The sequence below is a fragment of the Boleophthalmus pectinirostris genome, unplaced genomic scaffold (assembly GCF_026225935.1).
Source record: "Boleophthalmus pectinirostris isolate CB_2022bp ecotype Guang Dong unplaced genomic scaffold, ASM2622593v1 HiC_scaffold_9, whole genome shotgun sequence".
In the NCBI taxonomy this organism is placed as follows: Eukaryota; Metazoa; Chordata; class Actinopteri; order Gobiiformes; family Gobiidae; genus Boleophthalmus; species Boleophthalmus pectinirostris.
The window spans coordinates 14,685,430-14,710,062 of record NW_026571541.1 but is presented as its reverse complement, the minus strand read 5'-3'; the positions used below and the strand labels follow the sequence as shown (position 1 = coordinate 14,710,062).

General features: G+C 36.9%; 1 protein-coding gene across 1 annotated transcript in view; it reads right to left on the bottom strand.

Moving 5' to 3' along the window:
- caln1 (calneuron 1) overlaps positions 1-24,633 on the bottom strand; it is a 51,286-nt gene that overhangs the window by 24,140 nt on the left and 2,513 nt on the right. The window contains exons 2-4 of the mRNA XM_020928779.2: positions 12,476-12,597; positions 4,785-4,928; positions 906-1,018 (exon numbers count right to left, since the gene is read on the bottom strand). Coding sequence (XP_020784438.1) covers positions 906-1,018; positions 4,785-4,928; positions 12,476-12,590 — 372 coding nt within the window. The 5' untranslated portion in view covers positions 12,591-12,597. The remainder of the gene's footprint in view (positions 1-905; positions 1,019-4,784; positions 4,929-12,475; positions 12,598-24,633) is intronic.

The following is a 24,633-nucleotide window of genomic DNA, read 5'->3' as shown; positions in this document are numbered from 1 at the left end:
AAATTCCGCACACACTGTCCTTGTATGTTGACTTGCATGTTAATTTGACAAGGAGGGCATTAACATTCATAGTTGAAAGAGGGCATTAACATTCATAGTTGCTGATTCACTTTATAATGTGTGTGTGTATATATATATATATATATATATATATATATATATATATATATATATATATATATATATATATATATATATATATATATATATATATATATATATATATATATATATATATATATATATATATATATATATTTTTTTTTTTCAGTGCAATTTTATATCTTTCAAGTCATTACACATGTACAAAGAGTTCAAGAACTACTTAAAATTCATGAAACTATTACCAGGTGTTCCAGGTGTTGGTTATACTATTTTGCAGCAACTTTCCCTGGGGGTGTGATGCTAACTGTAGGCATTGCTCTGTCTGAGGCTTTGTTAGACTTTAATTTGAGTTTAATTTTACCACAATCTGACCATAAAGAACTGACTCAGTTGGAAATATAACAGGTGAGCTGATTTGTGCTCCATCTAAAATAATATTACAGTCACAACCTAACTACCAACAGTTTTCACTTACTGTAACTCTCCCCTTTTTTGTTGAAAAACACCTAAACTGTTAACACTCGTATTGATAACAGGCTGAAAATGTGTCCTTTAAATCTTTTTTATTTGTTTCAGACAATCTTAAAACTTATTTAGCAGTATTTGGTAATGTTTGCGTTGTCTTTCCGTGGTAAATGGTGAACATCCGCCAATACACATGCACGTAGAGCACTCCCAGAGTGATATCACTACAATGTATCAACTGATAAGTTGTGCCACAATCACATTTAATTACCACACAATAGAATACAATAAAACAACAATCGTTCTCAAAGCAAAAATGTTGTTTTTCTTCTTACCTGCCAGAAGATGGTGTCTATTGTGCTGCCAAGGAAACTCTCTCTTGTTTCTGATGACAGGAGTTTGGGTCCAAGGATCGTCATGAACTCCTCAAAATCCACTTGACCATCACCTGCAATCACAATAACTCATATATTTAAAAGTGTATTAGTGAGAAATAAGTGGTTTTGATTTTCAATCTGCTGGGTTAATTATGATAAAGAAGATGTCTATAGTAAATAAGTAAATAATTGAGATTTATAAGCCCAAAAGTGTGACCACAGTTACAGCTGATTTATTTTCTTTTCCTCACCCTTGCATTATTTTTTTCTGACAAACACAGATTCACAAAGGTTATGTGTTGTTATTGAGCCTCGAGTCACAGGCTGTATTTGAAGGAAGTAGGAGTTGGTCTGACTATTCTTAACTTTAATAACAGTTTGGCAGAACCATAATTGGAGTCCTAATTACTGCAGACAATTAATGGGAATGTATTTATTACATCAGTGAGTTGGGATAATAAGCCTAATCAGAACATCTGTCTAATCAACACAAGTTTCAATGCAAAAAAGTCTTGTGAAACAAACAGCAGCAAAGTGGAGCTGTAACTTCAAGTCAAACAAAGAGAGACCAAAACCTTGTGTGAATTTGTAAAGGAATTACTAAGGAAAATGCCAACCTGAAGACATGGGAAAGGCAGTACAAGTATTATTATTATACAATCTTGTCTGGAATGTCACCATTACGTTTAGCTTCCTCCTTGACTGCCCATTCAACCAGGCTTCACATAATCCCCGGTCAAGATACCTCAAATTTAAATGATCCAATAATTCTTAGTTCATAAGGCTACTGAATGTGCATTACGTTCTAAATCTGGATGACCCAATATGTCTAAAATGATTTTCAATACAATAACTATTGATAAATGAGACATTCTTCCTTCTTTGTCTTGTTTCACTTGAGCTCCACAAAGTAAAGTCCGTTCTTCACAGATGAGCCCTGAAGCATTGGTATTTTACACAAGGTGGTCTCATAGTCCCCCATCCTGCTCCTGCTCTGTGTGAGGAGGTTCTCACGGCCATGACTCACACCCATGCATATGCAACGGGACAAGAGCGCAGCACGCCAGATGGTCCACTGAGGCAAGGTGTTTCAAGTAACACTCTATGTGCTTGAATATGTGTTTTCTAATTATTCACAAAGATGTAAGATGTAGGAGGACAGTTAAAAAAGACATCCTCGCTGACGTGTTGTGCATTTAAAACATCAGTAAAAGCCACAGAAACACAAGTGGTTTTCAGGCAGAGTAGGATATCATTTTTGTGGCAACATGGAGAGTGACTAAGTGGTGTACGAAAGGGAAAAAGCACAATGCATTTCCAGAGAAGTAAATACAAACCTGCTAATACAATATATGGTACAAATTTCAAACTATTTTTGGTAAACAGTTGACAAAAGGTCAGAAGTTAGAAAAAGTATGCAGATTTATTAAAATATGGGGGAAGTTTTTCTATATATTTAGCAAGGAAATCAACCAGGAATAATTCTAGAGATGAGTTCAAGGCAAGACAAAACCATCAACACAATTCAACAATGTTTGGTGTAGGGAAAAGCCCAACCAGGGACAAGAGTTAAGAATTAGCACCTTGTCAGCTGCATGCTCTGACTATGTATGAATGCACTGTCAAATAAATAAATAAATCCCTCATGCAAATTTAAAGAATCCATATTACGCTGTTTTCTACTTTGGTTAAAATTTCATTTCCTCAGCACACTGGCTGACTTCTTTAACAGAAAACGCTCTGTTCCACCTTGTGATGTCATGTGGTACTACTGGAAGTGCTTCACTGCGTTTTTAAACTCAATGCAACTTTCACTAGAATAATTTGTATGAGTTCAGCTCTGGAATTGCCAATCTTTACTGAACTAAACATAAAAGGTAACTGTTAAATTGAACATGACCTATTCATGACTTGATCTTAAAGAAAACAGACCATTTTGAGCTTTGAAGATGCAGACAGATTCAGACTAATAATAAGATTACTCAGACATGTCAGAATGAAACAAAATACAACTCCACTGCTGATGACGTAACAGCATTATTTCAATGCATAAAGCTCACAAGAGTCAATTTGGAGTAAGACAGGACCTTTAAAGTGTTTTTTTTTTTTTTTACTTCTTCAGTGAACACACAACACTGTTAGTTTACTGAAAGTTTACATATTTATCATGATTATTATATATAAAACCCTGTGCAGTTCTCTGTTGTAGGAGTTGGCCTCAGGTCTTGCGTTTGTGAAGGGCACTTTGACTCTTGGTGTGGGACAGCAGATAACCTGTCAGTACCTCCTCCGGATCAATACAACATAGTGTGAAGTCTCTCTGCTGCCAGCAGCCCGTCAATATCAACATTACACTCACTACTCTGGAGCTGCCACTAAATATAGGTGCCTTTTACAAGCTATTTTAAGATTAAATAGATACACTGCCCAGTGAATGGCATCTGCCCATTCTGAACTTGATTAAATGATTAAAAATTATTTGAATTAGTAATAGTCTTGGTTTCATTTGAAGATGATTTCCATGCAATCACAAGAAGTATGCATATTTAAAGAAAGAGTAGTATTTTTATTGCTAATGTCTAATTTTGATAGCATGTATAATTTTTTTTTTTTTTTTTTTGAATATTTAAAGGTGGAGGAACCCGTAACCACTCACAGTAAAACCACCTGTAATTCAATAAATGAAAGGCAGTGCTGTTTAATGTCATACTGCAGAACATTCAAGGCAGAGCAATTACATTTCTATAGAAACAAGCAAGTGACGGAGCCCAACCAAAAAGTTACACAATGCACTTTTAACAAAACAGAAAAACCTCTCCAATATCCCACCCCTTTATCTGCATGCATAATATTATTTTTTTGTTTTGTTTTAATCAGAAGTTTACATATTGGCTTACATGCAAACATGTGGTACAAAGCCATCAAAGTGGAGTGCAAAACAAATGAAGGGGCATATGAAGGACAGAGTTTGGATGAAAACATGCAAAAATACCACAAAATAAATAAATAAACCTTGGCATTTCTTCACAGAGAAAAGCCAAAAAGACAGAAGCCAGTGGGAACAGAAAATGTGTACTATTTTCTCTCCACCAGTAAACTGACCGAACGCTTGGTAATAAATACAACCTGTCCTTCCTCAGTATCAGACAGCAGCAGCAGATCCTGAGGCACTCTGCTCTAACCATCTCTGGAGACGCCATGAGTCACGCAAAGAAGAAAGACACTTTTTTAAACATTTATATTTATGCTTCAACATTAGCAAGAGATCTGTCTCCTCACACCAACTGAGAAGCACTTATCAAATGCAATAATACTGTAGTTTCACACTAAAAACCTTCTCGGGTTAGTTAGTCCATCAAATATGTTTTTAAAAGAATAACAAAACATGACAGGTCTAAAATAAATTATGAAGAGACAAATTACTATTTCAGAGCAAAGCAGTGACCCAATAAGAGCAGCAATAAAACTGTTAGTTAAAAACAATATAACAAAAATAGCCTGTTCTTTCCCCTATTTTGTGCTTTATCAGAACAATATTTTACCTAATTTCAAAGTATTCAAAGTATTTTTTTAATTTATTTTTTTCAATTTAAGATGACTTTAGACTCAAATGAAATCCAGAGGTAATTTTCCTTATGATGGCACTGGCCTGAGAAACTAGTGCTCTATAAGTCCTTCCCTAGAGGGAGGAGTTCGGATTTCAGAAAAGTGTTCAGGCGGTATCTTTGAAGCGTTTTCTTGAACCACTCCTGGATAAATGAGGGATTACACAAAGTTGTTTTTAACTTGTGTTTTCAATGTCATGCATATGTGACAGTTGTGATGTGTGTCTCTCACCGTCCATGTCCAGTCTCTGCATGATAATAGCCAGCTCCACCTCACTGGGCATGTACCCCAGCGACCGCATGGCCATACCCAGCTCCTGTTTAGAGATGAAGCCATTCCCATCTCGATCCAGTACTTTGAACGCCTCACGAATCTCTGCCGGCACAAAAATGTTGCATCTTAACATAGAAACGATAAATGACAGCATTGTGTCTTCACAAATTAAGAATGCATTTTAGTTTCCTCCAAACGCTCCTGTTTCCAGTAATCCAAAAAGTGGAGTCTAAAGATATGGGACCAAGATCCATGCTGTACAATAATTGCTCTCTGGCCACTGCTGTTGAAATGTTGCCCCATCTTCTTTGATGGATAGGCAAATGCATTATTTCCTATAGGAATATTTGATTAGTATTCATGGGTTTTAGGCAAATGATTCCTTCCCTACTTTAAGGATTTTATGAGTGTTAGACAAATTGCATTTCATCATATCTTGCCCCACAATGCCAGCTCAGTCCTTGTAACCTTAGCCTACACCATCAGCAATAAAAAAGACAATACTATCACAATGACTTAAGAGTTCACATCTCTGGGTCCCGTACTGATTGTGAATATACATCTCCAGCCTCACGTCTCTTCTTACAACTCTCAGACTACTTCAGTTTATTCTACAACAGTGGACATTTCCTCGTTCAGAATATATAATTTACACTTTTCATGCAGCATTAACAATGATAGGTCTACCCACTAGAGATAGAAATGAATGAAAAGTTCTTTTTCCAACATAATATCCATCAGAGGGTAAATACTATTACAGGTGCTGCCTATTCACATGAAAACGTATTTTTCTCAAAACAAGTTTGTTTATTCAGTGGATAAAATGATAAGCCATGCAGTGCAGCAAAATCTGTTCACTTTAAAGACAAGTTAATACAACAAGAAGCTCATTATTCTTTGACTTCATTCTGACTAATCCAGCTCTAAAATAAATATTGTCCACTCTGTGCAGTCTGAGATAATGCATCATTTTCATTTCCATCCACTTGAAAGAGTCGGTACAACTCTGTGCATAAAGGAAATTGCTTCTTGCTTTAAAATATAGCACAGGCATCAGGAAAGACTAATGCTGTACCTTAAAACATGATTGGAATAACATTGTGAAAAAATCTCAATGTTTACAGACAGTATAAGACAAAATGCAAGCAGAATGTAACAACATGTGATAGGAGAGGTTGCTGTTTATAAGGGGGATTGAATGTTGCTTGAAAACCACTGGAACGTGACAATGCTGAACAGTGAATAATTCTCACATCAGCTGGACACCACACTACCACACTGCGGACATGTGAAAGATGCCCCAAAACAAATAAAACAAACCATCCCCACAGTCCCTCGGTTAGGTTCTGTCTGTACAGGTTAGGTCCTCTGTATCCTCTTCTACAGGAGGCTGTAATGTATTATATTGTACTAAAATTGTAATTTGAATGATCCTGAATGGAAACTACATTCTGATATTTTATATAAAAACATAAAATAAAAACTACACTTTCCAACCACAGTTTAAGCCTCTACAAAAGTGTGAGCCGTATGATTAAGTAATTTGTATTTCAGTGTTCTCTCTCCAATGTAAGGATTCCCTGATGAGGTTGAAAAGTCTACTTGAATCACAATCGCAATGCTTGTGAGAAAATTTGATTAATTGTAATAGCAATTATGACAGATTTAACCCCAGCATCAACAACATTAACTGCTGTTCAAAGTCATTTTAATACAAATAATCACTTGCTGTATTTTCTGAACACATAAACTAACAAATAACTGAAGCTGATCCAGTGACTGTGCTCCGACTCTCTCCATCATGTGATTATTATGGGCTGCTGATGCCAGGCTGTGTGCAAATGATTCAGAACAGCACAAATACTAATGGAGCGTGAATTATGAATCGTCCCATAAAGTGTAGGAGAGGCTGTCGATGACAATAAGCGCCTACATTAGATAAGAGAAGGGCACAGTCTCTGACCTGCATCATAACAATATGTTGGAGCATAACAGCTGCTGCAGAGTAAGTAATGGATCACTGTAATTTGCAATCTGTATGTTTGTGTTAGGGTTTTAGAAAAGCAAATTATGACAATGTAAAACATGACAAGAAATAATAAAATGATTTGGAGTTGTGGAAAGAATTTGGTACTGAGTTAACTGATATAAAACATTAATTTTATTTTGGATGAGGCCGATTAAACTCTATGTGACATTCACTGTTTTTGAGATAAATATCTAAGCTTTTGATCAGCTTGTTGATCTGCTCCATAACCCTGTCATGGCAATTGTATAGTTTTAATTCCTTTCTGACAATAATCACATCTTAGTTTCTAATAATCACCTAAAAAGACACCTCTTTCTGAAAGAATTGTAGAAAAATTATTTCACTTTTTAGTTACACTGACAGAGAAGTAGTGAATACACTAATCCAGCTTTTGCTGTTCCAGTATAGAAGTTGATACTTTGGCTTAAGTATCTGCTGGTACTTGATATAAAACTGACACTAGAGCATAGACTGAATACATAATTTATTTTCTTTAAACACAAACAACGTATGGAAAAAATCTATCAAGTGTATTTTGTAACTATCATTTATCATTTAACCACAGAACATCTTTACAGGGTAGTTTTGGCCAATACTAGCCAGTAAATTGTTTTATTACACCAATTTGTAAACCAAAATGGGATATTGATATTGAACTGATATCTGTTCCATCAAAATATTCAACATCAGCGCCAAAATCTGATTCCAGTAACTTATCGATGCATCTCTACAGAGAAGGTGTTGAACTATATGTTTTGTGGATAGGTCAGAGGCACTCAGTTTTAAAATATAAATGATATTGTGATGTCACGTGAACACAACCTATAGTAAATGTGCTTTCTGCTGTTAAGGCAACCATGAGTTCAAAGGGTTTCAACACTATCAACTTATTAAACATTGTTATTAAAAAACAAACAAAACAAAAACTAAAATGCAGCAACAAGATGGTCCTCAAATATACTGTGCTTTACTATGCAGTCTTGAGTTCATTTACATCATGAGATAGGGGTGGTATTAGATCTGTAACGTTTGTTATTTTCAGCCTGATTACTTCCATCAGTGAATCTGGTCTAGAATGAATTACAAGGTTCACACATTCAAATACCTCAGTCCATTTCACGCACAACTGCCTCTATCCATCAGGACGCTCTGAAATACTGAGACATTTCCCAGCATGCTCTCTGGCATTTGGAGCGACAGTATTTAGACTAAAAGGACACAAAGCAGCACTGCAGTTACCTATTTTACAGCAGCACAAGTGGAAGACCAAGACACTCTCAGGTAAATGTTAATGAAAGGTTATTATGTTTAATGATTTGACTTGTTTCTTTAAGTTGTTAAAGTGTGCTGTGATATAGACATAGTCTGAAAAGAAAAGAAAAGAAAAAAGATTTACCTGCATTATGTAAATGTGGGGTTCCCAACTTAATGTACAGTTTATCTTTTTTAACACATATCTATATTGAAAGTGCATCCTTTATAATATCATACCAATATCATAAAAGATGCACTTTCCAACAAAATTGGAAACAGCCAGAGCTCATAAACATCCACTCCTTTCGCAGCTGAAATTGGGTAATGCAGCTTTAACCATTTTAAATGATTTATCTTCAAACTAGAGGATGCATAATAAAAGTCCAGATTCATTTACTTTCCCTTCACATAATAGTTCAGCACCTTGGTGGACAAAGCACACTTACAACTTCACATTTTCAAAACTCAAGGCTTGCGGTTTAAATTCTGCTGTGCCCCCTTAACTTTGCTCTTATGTCCTTGGGCAAAACACCTCATCCTCACCCATGTGACTCCTAGCTTATTTGTGTTAGTCAGAGGTGTGAAATATGTTCTCATACTAACATAGATTGTAAACATGGGCATAGCTACTTTGCAAGCTGCTGTGTTCCAAACAGGGAATGAGCATGGGGGTGCTCCTAGTTCCATTGACTCTGGCTCCAATTTACTTATTAACCCATATTAACCCACTCTACATGATCCTGGTGTTTTTATTTCACTATTTTATCCATAAATCAAGTCCTATCCCTAATATGGAGCTCCAAATGAACTTCTAGCCTCTAAAAGCTTCATTTGACAGGTGCCGAACACAATGAGTAACATCATACCCTTTTGTAGTCTCTGGGTACTATTAATTCTATACTATGAGAATACTATGAGAACAAGTTATATCTGACCTGACCTGACATTTACACACGTTAGTCTTTCCATTGTCAGGGATTTAGACTTTTTTATATGTGGACATTTGTCAGGGCACTAACTCACCAGTCACCACCACCAACAGTGCGGAGTATATAATGGGCAAGAATGAAGCTTTAATATTTATAAATTACTTTTAGTTTAGCCCGTGACTTGAAATGTATGGGAACAACTCTTCACAATGACAGGTCAATGATGCAAGAGCACAGTCTACTTTCAGACATACAGTTGGTGCAAAATATATTAAAGCAAATTCAGAGCTTCTGCCAAAACAAAGAAAGGAACTGGCAGCCAGACTGTGAAGAAGTAAATCACAACTGTATTTCCATAAAATCAATTCATTTCTTTGGGGAGTTTATACTATTGTAGCTGTGATATTAAACCTACAGATCTAGATCCTTAAAACCCTTTTGGATCAAGTGATTAAATAATGCAAATCAATATTACATAAATGCCCAAAGAGACAAAGAGATGATAAAGTCTTCACACACAATGGTGCACTCCAGGGACAAAATCTAGTGCTCTTTTACTTTATCTTTAATAAAACAGTCCATGTTTGGTGTGAAGGGGTATTTCATTATGAAGGTTTAGTGACAGAGGTGGGTAGAGTAGTCAAAACTTATACTCAAGTAAGAGCAAGTTAAATCCAAATAATATTACTCAAGGAAAAATACAAAGTAGTGGTCCAGGAAAGTAAAAGGTATTGGGGGAAACTACTCAAGAGCAACACCTGATTTATAATTTTAATTTTATGATGTTAATGTAATTGGAAGAACATTAAATAATGAACAGAATCTGGTAATCAGACAAAATGAGAAAAACTAAATCATATCCGAAGGAGCAATGTAAGAAACCCAAATGTTCAGATATTTTATGACTACATTCACAGTGAGAAAGGTGCCCAGAACATTTACTCAAATAACAGTATGATTACACTGTAAAATATATTCAGTTGGAGTAAAAGTATGTTGTTGGAGCTAACTACTCCAAGAAGTACAGTTGTGTTAAAAGGTTACTAAAGTAAATGTCACCTCTGTTTAGTGAGGAGTGCTGCAGCCTGCCACTGTAGAAACCCTCCAAGCACAGTGAGACAGAGCCTTATGCAGTCTGACGGCTACATACTGTATAATGCTGACTACAGTGTACACAATATAGTTCCACCACTGGAAATGTCACTCTAATTATATTTAGACAGCTACAGCAGCTTTCACACTGACGCTAAATCAATTTAAAGATTTTATTAAAACAAATTTGATACAGAAAGCAATTCACAGCATCAATTAGATACGTTTAATGGTGTATTCTGCAAAAAAAATACTAAAGTTGTAGTTTTGTAGGGCAAACTTTTAGGAAAGTTGGAGCAGGGCTGTAGTGGATAACGCTTTCTCTGGGCTTAGACAAACTTTGCTCTTAAGGGACTCAGAGAGAGGATCAAGAGGCAAATGAACCATAGCATTCTCATCATCTGAGTGTCTGATAAATGTTAGATTAAGGTTAAACAGAACTATAGTGTCCCCTGACCGTTGGGAAAATATCCTAAAATAGAAGAAAGTTTAAATGGGTTTTACAATCAATACTAAAGGGGAAATGGGGATACATGGACCCATTAAAAGCATTCTTCCAGCAATCCACTTTCATTGAGATCAAGTTATAATCTAGAAAGCTAGACCTAAACACTAGTTTTAAAGGTATAAAGTATTTTTAATTCTGCATTTCTTTCCAGGAAAATTATTTTAGATTAAAAAGAAGTAATTTCAACATAACATGAAGGATTTTGAACATTTGTAAAGCTGCATGTTATTAAGACAAAGGGCAGTAACTCAGAGATTGATCAATAATGAGATAAGTACACTACATCAGCTCAGTGAGTGAACTCTGGAGGCTCTGAGCTTTCACATGAGGCATATGAGAATGAAAACAAATGTATGTGTTCTATCTGTACATTTAGGCACTCATAGTCCTGCAGGCTCAGTTGTGATTGTACCTTTATAAGCAATAAAGCAGTTCCTTTAAGGAGAAGACAGTAGAACAACTTTGGACTTCCCTTTGATTTATATTGACTTTGAAGAACTACTACTTTCCAATTACCTCCTACTTTCCCTCCATAATATACTACAAATATGATAAAGAATGTTGTTTGGGACTATTTTGCAGCACATTAAAGTTTGACCCTGAAAGAGTGCTCTGGCCTAGACCCTTTTAATGCTGTGATAATGTTTTAGTATTTGCTGCCAGCGCTGACTGTGGCACGCTGTTATTGATCAGGGCTGTGTAGTACATACCGCCTCTATTATTCTGCACTCGAATTCAAAACAAAAGAGTTCATAAAAGGTTTTCAGAGGCGACAGAGAGAGAGAGAGAGGAGTGAGAGGATACCGGTGCCCTCCAGATAAGCTGCACACAGAATAATGCATTTTCCCAATCGGCTACGTCTGATTACGACGCCATCGCCCAGGAAACCGCAACACATACACTAACGCTCTCACAAGGGCCACGCAAATCAATATGTCTCTGTTCAAAACCTGGATTATCAGTTCAACCTCCCCCTAAGAACAGAGGTGCAAATCTATCAAACTATAAGCACACCATCAATATGGGGCTAGGAATATTGGTTCTCATCTGTGGTTCTGGGAGGGAGGATGGATTATAGATAAAGTATTCAGAATTGTAGCAGAGAATTGAATACTATTAGTCATAGTTTAGTCTCTAGACCCGGTCTTAGTACTACACTACTACACTTAATACTATACTACTTTATTGTACCTATTTGATTGTGCTTTTTCTCTATGCCCTTTGGTTTACTGTAGTGTATACCATATATTGGTCAATATTTCAGCTCAATAATATTTTTAACATTTTCCCTTTGTACCATGATACAGGTATTCAGCTACCTGAAGTTGTACCCACTTGGGACTTGTGTGTGTCCCATAGGCCGTATATATTCTTTTATACAATCTAAGGTGTGCCTGCAAACTTCTCATCATATTAAAAAAGAAAGGATTAGAAATGTATTGTAAAGTCAATCTGAATTATACAAGGAAAACTTAGGTTCATTTTTTCTCAGAAAATTTTATCCAAAATTTTAAGTACAGATAATGCAAAGTTATACAGTGTGCACATTTGTATGCGCTGTATTCCTTCAGCTCTCATGGTCAATACTGTATATAAACCACAGAGCAAAGTAACAATATTATCTATTTTCTTGGATAGATATTACACACAAAATAACTTTTATTTAAAATAACACTTACACTCAGGCAGAAGAAACAGACAATTACAGCTATCATAAGAAACAATAACTATTCATCATGAAGTTAGATCTAGCAATTTCATGAAGTGCACGAAGTTAAGATGAAACACATATATAAACACATATATAACACATATATAAATATTAAAGGGACCTTACCATCCAACTCCTCCACAGAGATGCTTGCTAGTACGTCACTGTCACTGTCACTGAGGGAGCGGCTCAGGTAGTTGCCTTTGTAGAGCAGACCAGCCGTCACATGATGGAATGGCATCTTCTCCCTGAAACACACAGCATCACCATTATATACCAGAGTGATTTCTATTGACGTATTCAGTTCACTTGAAGTTTTGGGCTGTTTATCAAACAAAAGAGAGAGTCAAACAAAAGTCAATCACATTAAAATAGACTGAAAAGAAATAAGCAGAAGTCCAGATATCTTAGAGAACTTATCCCCAGTTATATTATAAGAAAATGTCCTATAGGTAAAATTAGCAGTCCATCCAGTTAGTCTCCCCAAAATTGTAATTAACCATTACTTAAATACTACTGTTTCTTATTATATTCAGTCCCAAACCTCAGTAAGGACTATGAGGAAAATATCTTTCATCCAAATATATTTTATACATGGTTTAAACTTCTCAGTTTTACTCCGATGCTATTGTGAGGATGATGAGAGGTCCTTGGGATGTTTTCATACTGAGAAGGGGTCTCTGGCTTCAAAAACCCCTGTCTTAGAATGTTTGAAAACAAGTATAATCTGTAACACTTCCAGATGTCATTGAAAACAAGTTCAGGAACATACTAGTAGTTTGCATAACTTACTCAGTGAAGAAACAGTATGAAAAGAAAAAGCAAAAAGTGTAAAAAGATACCACTGACTACTTAGAAATATGCCAGAGTTTTAAACTGAAATAAATAGAAAATGTGATCTCAGCCACAGTAATCCATTGGCAAGGCAAGTCTGCACGACAAATCACCTTCAGAGGGAACAGGGCATAACGGGAGATGCATAGCTCTGACAGAACTCATTCACTAAATGGGAAGCAGCTTCCTCTAACCACAAGCAAATTATATATTATGTATATGTGTGAATAAGACAATTAATTAGAAGTAAATTGCAACTCAAAGGCATAACAAATGTAGTAGATTTAGCCACCTCTTCCCTCTGTCTGATTGCTTGTCTCTTTTATGGATCACAAAGATAGAGAGGATTTGAGGCAGAGTGGACTACAGTGGACAGTAGCATTTGCAGGTAAAGGGCATACAAACCTTTCGGAGGCACTCTGAGCTTCAATGCCTCACTCTGTCCCTGTCCCACTCTGTCTCTTCCTCACTCAATCCCTTCCCCACATTCCTGCCCCAATTCTCTGCCTCATGTCCCTGCCAAACTCTGTCCCTCTCACACTCTCTCCCTGCCTCACTCTATCCATGCCTCACTCAGTCCCTGCCCCACTCTGTCCCAACTTTAGCTGCAGCATCTTATTACTCACTCAAGGGTAAATCCAATGTCCTGTGTGGGAATTGGTTTATGCATGCAGCCAGAGTTCAAGCAAGGATACAAATGGTTTTATTTCAGACAAGATCAATATTGGGCAAAGTCATTTTTTAATATGTGGCAACAATGCACAAACATAACAACAAATTACGTAGAGGCAAATATGAATTTGGGTTAATCGATGCACAAGTTGGGTCCAAGTAATTAAACAAATCAAAACAATAAATGCAAATGTTGTTTAAATAGCATTGTCTACTGTTCTTCAACAATTTCAGGACAAACTAAGTAAATTTGCAGATTTCTGGTAAAAAATAATTAAATAAAAAGCAAATTAAGAATGCACTTGGCTGCAGGGAGTTTGAATTGTGCTTAAATAGGGGTTTTCAAAGTTTTTGAAGCAAAGGACCCCTTATCAAATGAAAATATCCCAAGGACCCTCTATTGTCTATAACAGCATCAGTTTAACTCATCCTTATTGATACAGGAGGACTGGGATTGCATATCATAAGAAATAGTAGCACTGAGAGTTTGAGAACCTCTGTGTAAGACCAATCACAGTTCCTTATACGTCTATACCCAGATTTTACTGCATCAGTCCGCATATGTCATTAAATTTAAATAACTTGAAAAGAAGATTTCTGACTCTCTGGTTCTCTGACTCTGACAAAGTGCCCATTTAAGTTGATTTCTATGTTGTGTTTAAAGCTTGAGTTGGCTTTCTTATCTCCAGCAAGTAAAATAAAATCCTGCTAGGCTCATTTTCCAGAAGTGGACAATAAACTTTAATAATCTTCTTTGTGCTTCCTGGTTCGCTGACAGTGCAGTGCTCTTGCGCACTGTATTACTACACAGAGGGGGGACAGGCAGGCATAAATAAAATAGCTACTTACAATCCCTCATACACAGAAGAGTACATTTTTCTACTTTGTCAGTTTGATAAGCGTGCATAACAAATCAGCCTGCCCAAACACCTAAAGCCTTTTGTTTTACCAGCTTAGTTTTTCATTTCCTCATTCATCAATTATTCAGTCAGTTGTCATTATGAATATTACAGTCAGTTTCCCTATGCTCTCTCGTCATATTGGACTGAACCATGACCTGCTGGAGGCATTCACAATTTGAATCCAGTTGGTGTATTTCTGACATTAGATATATCAGTGACAAATGTCTCAAATGGCATATAATAAAGACTGCTGGATGATTAAATATTAGTGAGTAATGAACTGCCATTGTAAGGTACGGCAAATGAAAAATGAATGAGTACAATATATTATAAAGTTTTAAAAACCAACACAGAATATTGAAAAATCTTGGAGCAGTTGGCTAAGAAGGCTGCCTTACTTATGTATTATCAACTGGTTATTGATTCACTACACTAGCAAAATGTAGTAATATCTATACAACGACTAGATGAGCAAACAATAAATAAATGACATTTCAACTAAAAAAATAAAGCACATCAAACCCTGAACTAGTTGGTTGCATTTTATATAGCACATTTCCATCTTCAAGGCACTCAAAGCATCTAGGAACCACTCACCCCTTCACACACCAGTGTACACAAGGTGAGTTAAGTGCCTTGCACAAGGACACAACAGCAGCAATCATCTGTGGGAGCTGGAATTGGACCGCCAACCTGTGGGTCGCTGGATGTGATCGCTCAACAGATGATGCTTATGTTGAGGACAGGCTTCGAATAGCCAACCTTCAGATTAGCAAACAAACACTGAGCTACTGTTGTCATTTTTCCATTGTCATATTGTCAGATAGGATAAAGATGTTGGTTATAATGCTAACAACATTAATCATACATACATGGGTTTCATAATAATGAAACACCTGGATTGGTGCCATAGCAATAAACAGTATTAAACCACATATTCTCTCTTCTGAATGGTAACAAGTCTTCAAAAAAAGCTCAAAATATTGCCTATAACAGAAAGCTGAAACCCATACAAGAGTTTCCAGTAGTAAAACAAACCCTACATGGATACAGGAACAGAGTCAATAAACATTTCATAACTGAAGGCAGCCAGCGCTTGTTCTTAAGTTTTGAGTAATAAGAAAACAACTTCTAATGCTGATGGTTCAGGAGTTAGACACAGCTCTTTAAAAGGTTATGTAACTTCATGTGCAGCACAAGTGGTGACACCTCTGCATCATTACACTTGATTAAATGGATGGAGGTGTGATCTGAACAAGCGCTTTGCCCTTTAGCGACAGCAGCATGCAGTAATCACAGGAATCAGGAAGTCGTCATAGCAGCACAGCCCAAGTGAGTTGATATTCAAAATGCCACTTAACCAAACTAGCAGATGCTCTCATGTAATAGAAAACCAGTACAAGATGATAAAACAATAGAGCAGTTGACTTGGAGACATTATCACATTTCCTGGCTCTGATCTTTTTGGGCAGCAAAGCTGTGAGGTGATTGATGAGTGAAAGACCTTTGGCTAAACTACGAGCGATTAGTGAAAATACAATTATAGAAAATCAAAGGCCAACATTTTCACAAAACTCTCATATTGATGGGGCTATTTCTGCAACCTTAGTCAGAGCTGCAACCAAATGAAGAAAGAAGCAACTGTTGAAATAATCACAGACTTCCTTATTCTCACTGCAGCATTAATCAAGTTAAGTTGATACATCTGTAATTATAAAGCATTAAATATCTATACAAACAGGAGGCTAGCATGCTTGTGTTGTGTTGTGTTGCAGACAGTCCGAACAGAAAAGATGTGTGACTCCATCAATCTCTATCTTCTTGATTTATCTCCTCAGGCTTAAAAGTAATGACAGCAATTAGTCACCAGAGCTTTTTAACAGGCCTAACAGTATGCCCACTAAAGCCAGTGCAACGATTCCTGTATGCAGTGTCTTTGTCCATTTTTGGTCTGTTTACAAGTTAGACGGTGCACATCATAAGTGAATGGTTTTCCAATAGCTTCTGTGAAAGTCCCCCAACAAGCTAAACATCAGCAGTAGACTGATGTTATCTGCCAGAAAGTTCAGCACTGTGCTTGACCCCTGGTGTGGATTACCCCAACTGGTCAGATTACCCCAACATCTTTAAAGGTCCTACATTATGCAAAATTGACTCTTATGAGCTGTAAATATGTTATAATGTTCTTACCTCCTCAAAAACATATCTGAAGTTGTGTTTTGTTATTAGTTTGTCTACATCTCCAAAGCTCAAAAAGCTCTGTTCTCCCTTGTGATGTCATGAAGAGGTAGTTTTCAAATTGATACCCTTTGTTCAGTAGAGATTGACAATTCCAGGTCTGAAATAATCCAAATGATTCTAATGAAAGTGTATGGAGTTTAAAAACAGAGGAGCAATGTTTTTTGTGTATGTGTGAATGAAATGAAACACAACTCCGGGAATGTTTTTTTTTATTTTATTTTTTTTATGAGGAAACATTATAACATAGATCAGAAAATAGCATAATATGGGCCCATTAAACAATAGTGCACATGCTGTTGTACCAATACTTACTTAAAAGTACTTAGTGATATTAATTTCATTATTTAATTGTGAACAGGGGTCATAATACGTAATGAGGATGCCATTACTATGCCTGGTTGTTCAGAAAGATATTTAATTTGCTTTCATTGTCAAAGTAATATTTTACTTTCCCCTAAAAGCTTTTCCCAGAATGGCACAGGCTGGCAGCAATTTAAACCCTAAACATGTTCCACTATAAGAAGATGAGAGCTGTCTTAGTTTTACGACATAGCGTTTACATGTCCCTGGTGCCATTAGCTGATTCAGTGTTCCCCAAAGTGACTTCAGTGAGTGAAGGAGCAGACCCAGGCTCCAAGGACACAGTGCACTGACACATTGTGTGGATGTGTGCAGAGGCAGCGGTAGCACTAGTAGTGATTGGACTTGTGGTTTTAATCACAGAAACAACCTGTTGCTGATCTGGTCACAGTGCAATGTGTTTAGACCAGAGAGCTTTAGCCCCCGGATCAGGCATGAAACCTTTCTACACGACTCTAGAATGGTACATGCACATTTCAGTCTGATGGTTAAGTGCAGCCTAGTCTCCACAATCTTTAATAATACATGCACAATGGAGGATCACTGATGTCTTATTCAACCTCTCAAGTAAAAGAGTATTACAACAATTGTACAACATCGATATCTCTATCTGGCATCCAACACTAAACAACAATGTAGTTCTATTGATGGGCAATACCACAAAAAAAGTAATATTTTTTTTCTTCATATTGATAGATTTCTGATTAAACTGCATTTTGTTATTTTCCAAAACAAAGTAAAAATGTTTTTCAATACTGATTTCATAAATATAAACAATACAGTCTTGTAATCAGTGTCACTTAAGTCAAACTAGTAAAATTTCTCCCTCTCGATTAAAACATCCAAGTATATCCATAATGATAAGATACAACGAATCTCTCAATCTCAGTAAAATGTGATTAATTTTACAACTTTAGTGTTAGTAATTGTCTTATAAAACAGGACCAATGCCAGACTTTTAATTAAGAAAATCAGTCAAAACACAGTCAAAGTCTTACAAGGGAGACACTTGGAGCTGACACCTCAAGGATAAAACAAACATGACTAATCAAACATTTTCTTCACTCCAGAGGACGACTCAGCAGACTGCAAAGTGTGGTCTTATAAACAAGCCCTCAAAGAACTGAGTGAATAGCAAAAGTCATTCATTTTGATACATTCTGTAAGTTACCTCAGCCTGTTTCTGTTAAATAAAGACACAAGAACAAAATAGCAAACCTGTGCACCCCTTGCTCCACACGTCTACATTTTGAGACAGTATTGTATTGAGACAACACAATAGAGAGGAATCAACAGACTGAAGCTATCCAAAACAGAACACATTGTACCTGTGGAGTCATAGGCTAACCCATAATTACTCACAGAAATATCAAAATCATTTAGTCCATGCAAAGTGCCTTGCCTGACAAGTCTATTCAAGTCTATCAATTAACATATCAGATAGAAACAACTGCCTAAAAGTGTTTGTGAAAGTCCAAAGTGCAAAATTCCTCCTGGCTACAACTGAATTTGAACTTTATTACAAAAATGTTCTGTTAATCTAATATGAAATGCAAATCATCCATGCTAATTTTACACAATACATCATTCTATAGCAACACATTACTTGGTGAAACAGATTTTGCATGTGTCATTGATTTCTACAAATGACTTTATGATTATTACTATAGTTAGATGACAGAGTACAGAGCCCCAACAAAAGAACACATTAATAATTCAGAAGGACCGATGAAAAATCTGCTTGTTTAATTCACAGGCATTCATTGTTCAAGTAGTTATGCAACAAATGTCTGGAGAGGGCAACACAGCTGTAAAAGAAATCACTTGTAAATGATTGATGTTCAAACGCACAGTCCCCTATGAGACTCTATTAAGGCTATGGACAGACACTGGGTTCAAACAACAGAGCAGCTGACCAAAAAGCATGAATGAATTGATGAAGGGGTTGAAATGAAGGGGTTGAAACAAAATCATTCCTCCTATGCTTCTTACCCCAGACTCTCATTATACTCTTCATCGGGATATTGTAGCTCTCTCTCAGGGCTCTCCATTATCCCATCCAGCAGGTAGGGGTGTCCAGGCAGGTCTCCGTTCACCTCGGGGTACGTGCCTGTCTTTGGTGGGACAGTACTGCTCTCCATGTTGGGGTTCTCTGCTTCGGTCAGCTCCTCCTCCATCCTCAGCCTGTGATCGTCTTAGCGGTGTATCCCAACCCGAGAGTCCACATCAGCATCGGTATCCACAACGCCTCAGTATGTGCCAGGTACAGCGGCGCTCCTCTCCACCGCTCTGTCCTCCCTCCCTCCTCTCTCCTCTTGCTCACACATGGGGACAATATAGCAGCAAGCTTATTACTGAGTCCCAAAGATACGCTCGGGCTTGGCTGCCTCTGGCTAAATTCTTCTCTACAGCGTACACATAACTACAAAAAGGTACTGTGTCAATACTGAAGGATCATACACAGGTGAGACTGACAGACGCATTGAAGCAGTGCAAGGCAGGCTGACATTTAAGTGTAAAGAAGATGGACATGAAACAAATGAGCAGTCTGGTTATATTATTTCTCAAACTGCAGTCTTTATAAGCTCTACGAATTCTCTCTCCCTCTCCTTCATAGAAAACATCAAATGACTTCACATTTTTAGAAAAAAGATTTGAAGAACATATAAAATAAATGCATATTGTTAAATGTAGGAAAAGGGAAAACTCTTCTTTTTGCATGTTTTAAAGTACAGGATAGGCATAAATAATAATTGTCAAAACCAAGGATGCACTATAGGTGCTTATTTAGTATGTATTCAACAACAGGTGTTGCACTGTCTTGTCTGGGAATTATGAATTATGTTTGAACACATTATAATCATTTATATTTTTCATTCTTATATTGCTTAAGCTTATAGGCACTTGGTATATTCACAACATGTGTCTGAACCCAGTGCTGAACACAGAAGTTTGGTGCAGTCATCATTTATTTTCATTTAATTTATTTCTGTCACATTTGCAACGGATTTATTCCACTGTGTATTATCACTGCAACAGCGAGAATGAGGCAATACTGCCACCTTTCATAATGAAGAGAACTTTGAAAGTTTTCACTCAAAACTAGGCTAATCAATGTATTTTAATGATGCCAGTATTTTTTATTTTTTATTTTTTTTTTTTTTAACTAACGTGTCTCCTCATATTCCGTTTTAGTCTGATGCTAGCTACTCTATTTTATGTGCGAAGTTGTTTCAAAGCAGCAGTAGCCTTGTCAATGTCCGTTATGTCTAAATGTTGCGGTGAGACCAGCACAGGTCAGCACCACAGAGGTTTGGACAGCTCCTGCGCGCGCCCTCGTGTGGTCCCAGCACAGGCTGCCTGCAGGTGAAGTGGCTCATAACAGCTCCGTGTTACATGTTTCACTAATGATATGATGTGACAAGGAAATGCAAAAAATAAAATAAAAAATAAAAAATCTGTTCATTTCATGTGTGGGAGTAAGAGTAACTAATACAATATCGCTTAAAATAAATCACTTTTAACAATCGCCTCAGTTATCTAAATTTTAGACTTTTCCCACATCTGTTAAAAGGATTTTATGAAAGATGCAGTGCCAAAAGTTCCGTAGACACCGTCTGTGTGGAAATGAACACAAACAACAGGTGAGCCTGAGCCCTCGGGGCTCCGCATTGGTCACTTTTATTGTGCTCAACATTGAACTGACTATTCGTCTATCATGTCTTACACGCAGTCAGTAAAGTCACGTACCTCTGAGGATGTGCAGGTCAGCGGCAACTGTCAATGTCCTCCCAGAATAGATCCACACTTTAATCACCAGATCGATGCTTGTCAGTGGAGTTGGAGACGTTATTCCTTTATTCTGGAAACGCAACTCGCCGATTCATTCCCACTGTAAATCAATATAACGCGGATACCTCGTGGGTTGTTTATCAATGAAGTCCACAGGCGATCGGCTCTGCCTAACTTTTAAAAAACTCTAATGGGCGTTAGCCATGAGCAAAAACACATCAAACTTTGATGAAGGTCCATAGAGTTATCTCTAAAGCCATAAAAGCCTGGTTTAGGCGCGCGCAGGTGTCGCTTTAGTGTGATTGATGGAGCAGCCCGGCGGATCTCGGATCTGTGCTCAGCGGAGGCAGAGCGCTCCTATTGGCTGCAGGGCGCTTTATTGTGACGGGTCTACCGGAGATAACGCATACAGTGGGGTTCTTACGCGCCTTCAAACGTAACGCAATCTATATATGTCAAACTAGATTTGGCCACTATTTTCCTATATCTGAATACCAAAATAAAAGCCCATTATCGTGAACAAAATTTACAAATTTATAAATGGACATGCATCTCTTTAGATGGCAGGATGCCAGTGTCACATTTACAGCAAGAAGGTACAATGTTCTATACCCGCATGTTTCTGTCATTCTGCCCTTGTCTGGGTGGGTTTCCAAAGAGAACAGGATATTTATGCACACCACATTTGTAGTTTTGCTGTAATAACATATTGTTCCACCCATGAGACAACACTAGATAATGGATGAGGGTAAATAATATAATTCAAACATTATCTACTGTAGACTATGTTTGTGCTTTCTATAGGAGACTGAAAAGAAGTTTTGTTTAGATAAGCAAATCATCAAACATTGTGTTATTTTAGAAAACAAATGTGTATGCCAGTCTTGGATTGTATTATGGTTGTGGAAAAAATGTATTATGCATTTATTTCGATGAATGACAGGTAGACACAGGCACATGTTTCTGAAAAGCCTGTGTGATTTCTTGTGAGTGTGACCAGGTTGCTAACACTGCTGTTTCTGCACACCCACTCTTTTTTTTTTTTTTTTGTGTTATACTTATTCTTGCCAATCTCAGCCTCTAAATGCCTGCTAAGGGGGCAATGAGCCTAAATGTGCAAACTTAAAACCAGGGGCCTGCCACTACAGCCACCCACCTTTCCCCTGTCACGTGTCACGCACTGGACTACACTCATACACAGATGCATTTGCAGTAAATATATGCACTATTTCCTCCATCAAAAAAAACAACACATAAAACATAGCTACAGGAAATGAATAAAACCGTACCATCTGTGTTTTTCAAAAGATAATTATTCACTTCATTTCATCAGTAGAATGTGGTATAGTGGGATATAGGTTATAGGCGTCCATATGCTGTAATCAGAGCATATGCCAAAGTGGATTCAGCTGAGACATTTTTAAACATGCACAATGATTCCTGTGCAAAAGAAATAATGAGATTAAAATGCACTTTACATACTGAAGACTAAATTTAACTAAAATTAGCTTACATAACCAATTCAGTCTGTTGGTTAGTTTTGTTTCTCCACTCTTTGTACAATGGTTTAACTGATAAATTTTTTTTTTAAAATGCATGCTATACAATTGCTGAAAAATTTTCTTTATTCTAACAAAGTCTTCAGCTATGCACATTACACACCATGAACTGACCACCAAAGAAGACAAAAAAGATTTCACAAAACCTTAATTAGCTGCATATGAAGGACTATATAATCATTTATACTTACAAAAACACATAAAATTTATTGTTGTAATTAAATGTTTTTTTTTTTTTTTTTATAGTTATCACTATGTAACTTTTTGGTTAAGGGTTCATCGTGTGCTTATTTCTATGGATTTATCATTGTTCCGCTTGGAATGTTCCACAATATGACAATAAACTGCTCTACCTTTCATCTGTTCAATTACAGGTGGTTTTACTGCTCAAAAAATGCATTCTGACTGTCTCTCCACAGATCTGACCTGTAACTTTGTCTGGTTCTATTTCATTGAAGAGGTTTAATGCATTACTGTGAAACATTCCAGTCAAAGCAATAACATCTCCAGGAAGAAAAGACGGACATTTCACCAGAAAAGTTACACAAAGTACCTTAAATAGCTGTATATAAAAGAATACACAATCATATATGTTAATAAAAATATAAAGAATTGAATGTTGTAATTGAATGTTTATAACTTAAAGGTGGATTGTGTAACTTTTCTGGAGGGTCTGTTTTTATTGCTTAAAAAACATAAACAGCGTCTCCACAGATCTGACGTGTGACATGGCTTGGCGGTGTTACTTTTTTGTCTCCATAGACATAGGAGATAGACATGTTTACCGCAATACTGTGGAGCATTCTGGACAAAGCAACAACATTTCCATGGAAACAAGGAGGTGACAGATCCTCCACCAGAAAAGTTACACAGTGCACCTTTAAACCTCAGCCCAATTTATCAATGTAATATATGACAATTTGCTTACAACTCAGATTTGCTGCATATGTCACTTTACTGTATTTAGTATGATATTTCACAAACATGCATGGAGCTCTGGAGCTGTTCCGATCTTCTGCACAGACTCCCGCATGTATCACATTGTATCACATAGCAGTCTGTGCCGAGTTCCTCACCAGTTCAGCGGTGCAGGCTTATCAGCAGGCGGTGTGTGTGTAACTGTATGTTCTTGATAGAATGACTCACAGCGTCCTGGCTCCTCTCTGCTGTGGCTTCATCACATGTTTTTCAATTACATTTCCAATTAAAGGCTTCACTGATAGCGCCTGACAGCTGCTGAGGACCACGGACACAAATACACCGCTTCTTGTTCACGTAGCTTTCTATAATTTGCACAGTTTGTAGCAGCATCAGCATTAAAAGGGACAACACTGTGTCCATGTGTAGGTAAATTCAATAACACAGCGTAAGTCCTGAACTCTTGTTGGTGCTTACAAGAAAAAAAAGGCAAAAGTTATCTGAGCCTGTTTTCAAAAGTTATTTTCAAATTGATAAAATATTGATCATCCTTGTAAAATAAACAGAAATAGTCCAACAGTTGGAACAAGAGGCATGAGGCTGAACAGAACAGGACCCAGAACCCACAGATATGAACACCTAAAACATTGTGATGGTGTTCATTCTAGTGCAGCCCTGTCTGGCTATGTTTCCGTTCTACGGAGTATTATCTAATGACGTAGGCCAAAATAATAAGGGGTGAGCTGGCAATGTGGAGATGGCTGGCACAGCACTGAAATGCAATTTCTCCATCAGTTCTGGCCTGTGGTCAAGAATATGCAATATCTATTTTAAGACTGATGAATACTTCGTTATTTGAATTTTAAAACAGTTTTCTGTTGACTATATGAGAGGTGTGAGAAAACTGTGATTGTGGTATTGTAAGATTAAAAACTGGTTTGCCATAATAGAGGATGAGCCCAAGAGTCTGAAACTGTTCTGCACATTTAAATGCCTGTATTATATG